The 8,148-nt window shown below is 37.6% G+C and overlaps 1 protein-coding gene across 1 annotated transcript in view; it reads right to left on the bottom strand.

The window, feature by feature from the left end:
- Positions 1–8,148, bottom strand: part of TMF1 (TATA element modulatory factor 1) — a 33,865-nt gene extending 25,717 nt beyond the window's left edge. Inside the window, exons 1-3 of the mRNA XM_023510658.1 lie at positions 7,727–8,148; positions 3,649–4,856; positions 615–718 (exon numbers count right to left, since the gene is read on the bottom strand). Of these exons, the coding sequence (XP_023366426.1) occupies positions 615–718; positions 3,649–4,856; positions 7,727–7,868 (1,454 nt within the window). The 5' untranslated portion in view covers positions 7,869–8,148. The remainder of the gene's footprint in view (positions 1–614; positions 719–3,648; positions 4,857–7,726) is intronic.

Here is an 8,148-nt window from a genome sequence, read left to right as displayed (position 1 = left end):
TCCGGGCTGGGGATTCGAACCCGCCACCTTAGGTGTACGTGGCTGACGCCTTAGCCGGTTGAGCTATAGGCGCCGAGCCTTGTTAACTTTTAAGAGAAAAATTACTTGTTAAATTTATTTTAAAACACCTCAGAGAAAACACATTAGAAAGTGAAAATGTGACCAATATTTGATGTGTAAAAATAAGAAGTTAATATTTCAATTCTCAGTCTTCTTTTGTCACATTTTCCCAATCACCTTCTTAAAAGAAACTAATACTCAGTAATTTTTAAGTTAAAATATCACATTTTTCCTTACATGCCTGTTTAAATCTCTAATACCAAAGGATTATTTCATTATAAAGGGAACATTTTGTCTCTGGTTTTTGCAAAACACCTCTCTTCAATGCCAAAGATAATATGATAAAGATAGAGTATTAACTGTAAGGAAGGTTATAGTTGAAATGCTATACAATTTTCAATAATTACAAACAGGTTAAATTATAAAACATTTTAATTTCAAAAATATTCTTGACTACATTATTGTATACAGCTATGATTTAATAAAAATTTAAAAAATAAGCATATGGACCGCCACAAAATGTATCAAGTTACTCACATTTGTAAAATACTTACTCTTTCAGGTTATCATAAGCTTCTTCTAGAAGTGCTTTTTCTTTACTAAGAGATAATAACTGAGCCTCTCTTTTCTCCAGTTTCTCATTCAGAAATTCAACTGTCTAGATAAAGAGAATACATGAAAGTTAAAACATTTAACTTTAAAAAAAGACCATTTTTACATGCAGGCAATGAGTAAGGGTAACCTAATCACTACAATAAATAAAACAGCACTACTTCCTAAAAATAATTAAAAACAATACTGGGAACACAGTGGATACAAAACAATAAAGCTCTTACAAAGCTGGTAAGAGAGTATAAATTCATACTCAATCACATAGCTGGTAAGAATATAAATTAACGGCTCGGCGCCTATAGCTCAACCAGCTAAGGCGCCAGCCACGTACACCTAAGGTCGCGGGTTCAAATCCCCAGCCTGGACCCGCCAAACAACAATGACGGCTGCAACCAAAAAATAGCCGGGCGTTGTGGCGGGCGCCTGTGGTCCCAGCTACTTGGGAGGCAGAGGCAGGAGACTCGCTTGAGCCCAGGAGTTGGAGGTTGCTGTGAGCTGTAATGCCACAGCCCTCTACCCAGGGGGACAGCTTGAGGCTCTGTCTCAAAAAAAAAAAAAAAAAGAATATAAATTAACAAACCACTTTGGAAAACAATTAGGCAATGTCTAGTAGGGGAGCTGCATACCTCTAAAATATTCCACCTTTGGAAAGGAAAAAACCCTCACATGACTATATACTAGGCAACACATACAAGAAGATTTAGAGCAGCCTGTATACAGTCTGTACATCCACCAAAAGAGGAAGGGAGAGAGATGAAATCAAGAATGTCAAAAAGGGGCTTCAAGCTCAGTGCCTATAGCACAGTGGTTATGGTGCTAGCCACATACACCGAGGCTGGTGGGTTTGAACCTGGCCTGGGCCAGCTAAACAACAATGCCAACTGCAACAACAAAAAAAACTAGCTGGGCATTGTGGCGGGGGCCTATAGTCCCAGCTCCTTGGGAGGCTAAGGCAAGAGAATTGCTTAAGCCCAAGAGTTTGAGGTTGCTGTGAGCTATGATGTCACAGCACTCTACCAAGGGCCACATAGTGAGACCCTGTCCCAAAAAAACAAAAGAGAGGGGGGATTTCAAAGCCTCTGGTAATAGTCTGTATCTTAGCTTAGTAATGGATATATAAGTGCCTATATTCCTTATTATTCTTTAACCCAAACATGTCATTTTCTTAGTATATCATATACTGCATTTTAAAAATACAATTTTAGAAAACCAGGGCAGTGCCTATGTGTCAAAGAAGTAGGGAACCGGCCCCATATGCCAGAGGTGGTGGGTTTAAACCCAGCCCCCGCCAAAAAAAAAAATTTTAGAAAACCCATAGGACTGTAATTTTAAAACCTCAAAAATGTATCAGTATAAAGCTAAACAAAAATTAGTGTTTAGAATACCTTATTCCTTAGGTCCTACTAATGTAGTGATAAACTTATGTATACAAAAGGGAGGAAGGGTGCCTTTTGGATTCAAAAACCAAAAGTCTTACCCAGGAGGCTAGGTCTAGATTAATTCAGAAATCAATTACCTTCTTAAGTATACTGAAAAACTAAAAAATCTTTTTTTTGTTGAGACAGAGTCTCACTATGTTGCCCTCGGTAGAATACCACGGTCGTCACAGCTCACAGCAAACTCAAACTCTTGGGCTTAAGCTATTCTTGTGCCTCAGCCTCCCAAGTAGCTGGGACTACAGGTGTCAAAAATATCTTAAGTATAGTAATTAATGTTGGTTTTTAGGAATTCAAAGTGCTATCATATATTTTATAGTGTATAATTATTACTCATTGGAATAATATTGCTTGGGATTTTATTTCTGAATAATATTAAACCTAGGTAACCAATTTCACACTTTTTATATTAAATAAGTCAATACATTTCTTCAAGGCATCCTATATTTCAGAAGTCTATCAGAGATGCCAGATCCAACTCAATTTCTATCTAAAAAAATCATAGGAAAAACCCAAAGTGTGACTCAATCTCAGTAAAAGAATTTACATCACTTTACTTTTGTATGTATTAGGTAGAAGCAATCTGCCATTCCTAAGCAATGCCTTTGTTTCTTGAACATTTCCTTTTTTCATTCAGGTGAGATATAGCTATCAACAGGAGATATCAAAAGTGACACAAAGTGATAATAAACTGAAGTAATATAAGGAGATATATTCCTTATATAGCTATGAAAATATTAATACTAAAATATTCATAGAAAAGCATGAATAACTAATATAAAGACTAAATTCTCATTTCAGATCTGCTACAAATAAGTGTAAACATATAAAAAACAAATTCAGATATAAGAAAAACCAAACATTTAGGTTTATTTTGGTCCATCTACCTGCAAAGGGGTTGAAGATACTTAACATAAGAAAACAGTCCTTTGGAGACTGACATGCTAGTAAGCATAGCATAAGAGAATTTTAAGGTGATAAGGACTTAGCAATAGAGACATAAGATGGAAATTTTTGTGTTTAGTTATACTGAAATAGCAACTTACTCTAACATAATTGCCTTGGGGAAATTTCAAATAGTATCAGTAATTGTTCAATTTTAAACAATTCAACTGTCTAGATAAAGAGAATATATGAAAGTTAAAACATTTAACTTTAAAAAAGACCATTTTTACATGCAGGCAATGAGTAGTAAAGGTAACCTAATCACTACAATAAATAAAACAGCACTACTTCATAAAAACAATTAAAAACAATTTTGGGAACACAGTAGATACAGAACGATAAAGCTCTTACAAAGCTGGTAGGAGAGTATAAATTCATACTCAATCACATAGCTGGTAAGAATATAAATTAACAAACCACTTTGGAAAACAATTAGGCAATGTCTAGTAAGCAATGTCTAGTATGCTGAAATGTCAAAATATATGTTTTCTAAAATTGATACTGATTATTACGTACCAAAGAAAACATTTTAAAACAAATGATTTACTCTCTAGAAGGCAGGTCTAAAAACATCCCTTCAATTCTATAGAGTTACCTTGCAAACATCTTCCTTCTCAGAAAGCACTTCTGGCTGACTTTCAGAAGCTTCACATTGCTCGGCCACCTTGTCTGAGACAGTCTGTCCTTCATTTATTGGTGCAGGAGAAACCAAGGTATCAGGCTGTTCACAGTTAACAGGAGTTGCACTTCGTCCACTTTCTTCCATTTCTGCTTCCTCAGTGGGTATAATTAATGTTTCATTTATTACTTCTTCAGATTTTCCTTCAACAGATTCAATTACCTTAGTTTTTGGTGCTGAAGGATTAACTATAATAGGCACTAAAGCATATCCCTTGCCTGACAATTCATCATCTGAATTTATTTCACTTACACTCCGGCTATCTAATGACTGCACACTAAATGAGTCTATTCTTTCAAAAGCATCAGACGAGCAGCAACTCTCAGTGAGTTTTTGAAAATCATCTAAACGATTATATTCAGGACAAGCAGACGCAGAGAGAAGCTGAAAAGATGTCTGCATCAAATGAAGACTTGATTTTGAATCTGTAGTCTCTTGTCTCGAACTTGCTGAGCTCTCACTTATCACACTTTCATGATCTAAAACTTCAATATCACTGGTGGTAGAAGTACCTGATGAGAAGGTACTCACAGGAGGGGAAGGTGTATTGCTCTGTCTGTCTTCATGTTTTTGTTCCTTAGCTTCTAAAGCCAGGTCCTTTGTTTCTGCTGTGAGAGACTGTGTAGATATATTAGATACATTTTCTGTAGTCGTTTTTACATTAACTACACTTTCAGATACTTTCAAATGAACAGTTGGCACCTTCATATCAGATTCTTTATTAACAGATTCTTCACGTTTGCCTTCAGTTTTAGTTGGTGGAGTATCTTCTGCGAGAGTTTCCCCTGATACGCACAAAGAAGAGTCATTTACTTTTGATTCATTTGTTTCAGTAGTTCTTGCCTGTCCAGTATGTAAGGATTCCTGTAAGGTGTTTTTGACTTCTTCTTCTGGTCGCTGTGATTTAGCTGGAGGTTTTGATACCACTGGACTCTTCTGAATGGTCTGGACATCCGTTGGAGAAAGAAAGGCACTGAAGAAATTTTCAGATTCATCTACTACAGTCCTCCGAACTGGCTTTGTAATTGCTTTAGGAGAGGCTATTGGTGGACTCTGAGGTTCGCTGTTTGATTTCAACCCCCAACTTGAAGTATCCCATCCTCCACTGACAGTAGGACTTATTCCTTTAACAACAACAGCAAAAAAAATTAAAAAGGAAAAGAACTCTATATATACATATATATATATAAACATTTCAAGCATCATTATAATCATTACAAATATAAATTTAGAATAAAAACCCCTATGAAATACAATCCATAATTTGCATCAGTTAAACCTCCCCCTTGCTTACCACATCATTTATAGCTCAGTTAACTTTGGGCCTTAAATCAGAAAAGTGATGTTGAATCTGCCCAGAGAAAGTTGGAGCATAGATAAAAGAGTAGACCTAGCCTAGACTACCAGAAACAAGTACATTTTTCCCTCCCACAACAAATTAAGGAAGTAATGGCATATGTTTTTATAACACATGGTTAAGTCCAAGATAAATATGATTCATTTCATATGTTCATTTCATTCATAGTAAAAGGCAGCATACTTACTTTTAAGCAATGTACAGTCCCTACAAAATGGCCCTACTTATTTAATCAGTTTCATGTTAATTTTATTCTTATAAAATCAATAGTAAAATATAGGTATGAGCTATACAGAGGGCAACACTCAAAACTGAAGCTAAGACATCAGTGAAAAATGTTCTTTTCCAAACATTTAATTAAACTAATGAGAACAGTTAAGTTCTAGAGAATAAACCTATTTTCATATTGTCAATGACAATCCCATTCTCCAAGTCCCACTTACCAAACCCACTCTAAAAGAAAGTTTTCTTCCTTTTCTAAATTCTAAATTATTACAGAAATTAGAAGATCATCATGAATTTGATTTTGAAAAATGTACATTTTTAAAGAACTACTGTTCTTGTATATAGGAGGTAGGTAGCTGACATCTAGGGTTGTTGAAAAACACTACAAAGAAAATAAATAACAATCTTCTTAGAGGAAAAGATAATTATCATATCAGTCATAAAAACAGCTATTACTAAAAACCTGATGATAAAAAAATAGTAGTCACTAAAATGTTTAAAACATCTCTTTAAAATTTTTTTCTTTTATAAATTAAAAAGTGGTTGAAGCCAGGCACAGTGTCTCTCACCTATAGTTCTACTACTCTGAGAGGCCAAGGTGGGAGGACTGCTTGAGGTCAGGAGTTCAAGACCAGCTTAGCAAGAACAAGACCCTGTCTCTACCAAAAACATTACAGAAAAAATTAGGCAGGTGTGGTGGCATGCCCCTTTTGTCTCAGCATTGAGAGGTTGAGGCAGGAGGATCACTTGAACCCATGAGTGTGAGATAAGCAAACAGCACTGAGTGACACCACTGCACTCAACCCAGGATGATGGAGGGAGACTCTTCTCAAAAAAAAAGTGGGGAGGTGACAGGGGTTGATCAGTATTACCACAAATCTTATACAATTAGAAGTTGGTAAGGAGTGACTTGTGTAACTAAAAGCTCCTAAAAATTATCACCCTCTATAGTAAAGATTGTCATTTAATATGACTTCAAAGGCAATTAGGATGAAAGTATGTATTGATATAAAACTTTGGTTTGGAGACATAGTTTAACATCCATCTGTGCAATACACTATAAAAAATGAAATACAGAGAAAATAATTAAAGATGCAAATGAACAAGCAAGATTAGGTTTACTGATTAACATCATTTTAATAAATGACAGGAATTAATTTTACCTCTTGGAGAGAATAATTTATGTAATTCCAGAGGTATCTGACATTCATTGAAATTACTCAATTCTTAAGACTTATGGTCATTTTTGTAATCTAAAATTTAGGAGATGATTACTAAACATGTGTAGCCTTTCACTAAAATCTAAGTCTATCCTGGACTACCTGTTTTCAAAAATAAATTGTAAATCATAATTCAAACCCAGATTTCAGCAAACAAGTATCCTTATATTTGAAACTTACATCTTTCCTAGAGTTTAGGAATTAAAAATACGGGGTACAAGTTTAGGAATTAAAAATATGGGGTACAAACAAGTTGAGCTACTCCAGTGAGGTCGCATAATATCTTGTAAAAAGCAGTAAGACCAAGATATAGGCACATGGACCAATATATCTTAAAATAAGGTAATTCAAATTTAGGTCCTGACTTTTTTACTCATGTAAAATTAAAAACAGAAACCAGAAACAGTAGTCAAGAATAACTTATCCTTTTTCACACAGCGGGTCAATCTCCCCAAACCTGCAAATCTTCGCCCCACACATCAAAATGCTAAACTATTCCTTAAAGATTTAAGAGACAAAAGTAACTGAAAATGCCTGAAAAGTCAAACTCAAGGTCTGTGACTGACAGACTTAGGTATTTAGAAATAAAAAAGTGATACAATCCAAAAGGCGCAGGGTAGAGATTCCGGGGGTTTATTGTGCACCTCACCCCATGTGTGACCTAGAGCCATCTGGGCCTCATTTTCCTCTTCTGTACAACACAGATATTAACCAACCTAACTCAAGAGTTGTTCTTAAGACATAAAAAAGCACATTACAGCGCCATCGAGCACGAAATGTTCACTAAATGTTAGCGATTGTTCTTTCCTTCCTGGTCTGCTACACACTTCAGACCTTGGATCCAAAAGTGCCCCAGGCGCCAAGCAATTCCAAGATCAGGAAGGCTGTGCTAGAGAGGTGAGCTGATGGGGGATGCTTAGGGACAAGACCGACAAATCAAGTCCATGTCACTGAAGTCGACAGGACCCGCACTGCAGGGTCAACGGCAAGGAAGAACCTGGGGCTTGGATGTTCCCGCAGGAAACAGTAAAGACGAACGTGGAGACTGAATAAAACATTTAGGAAGGGGCCGGGGAAAAATCACTTTCTGAGAACTCTCTCAACGAAGAATGATCCCTCGCTACAACACCGTTTAACCCGTTTGCCTCTGGAGAAGAGAAGCCCGCAGGAGCCCAGCTCCTCTCCCCCTTACCCGGCTCTCCGTATGGAATGGTCTCGGCCCAGGCGCTCGGTTCGTCTTCTTGGATGTCCAAGACCCTGTCGATGGACTTCTGCGCCTGGGACAGGGCCTGCTTAGCGAAGCTGGAGAGCTGGGAGGCGTTAAACCAACTCATCGCCCCGCCTCAGCCGCCGCGGTGGCGGCGACAGCACCAAGAGAGAAGGCCTCGGGCACGGGGAAGGGTGCAGAAGAACGGCTTCAACCCCCTCTTCCCCTTAGCTGGCCCTGTCAGCGGGCGGCCATGACCGCGACTGCCTCCCGCGAGCCCGGGACGCTACCCTCAGCTCTTCCCGCACAGCTGAGCCCGAGACCCTGCATGCGCATGCGCTGGTTTGGTCCACGTACACAACAACCAAATCCGGGAGCCCAGCGTTCCGTCGATATACGGAAGAACA

The sequence above is a fragment of the Otolemur garnettii genome, unplaced genomic scaffold (genome assembly GCF_000181295.1).
Source record: "Otolemur garnettii isolate 467f Iridium unplaced genomic scaffold, OtoGar3 scaffold00015, whole genome shotgun sequence".
Classification (NCBI taxonomy): domain Eukaryota; kingdom Metazoa; phylum Chordata; class Mammalia; order Primates; family Galagidae; genus Otolemur; species Otolemur garnettii.
Note: the sequence above shows the minus strand (reverse complement) of the source record. Positions and strands in the feature narration are given on the sequence as shown.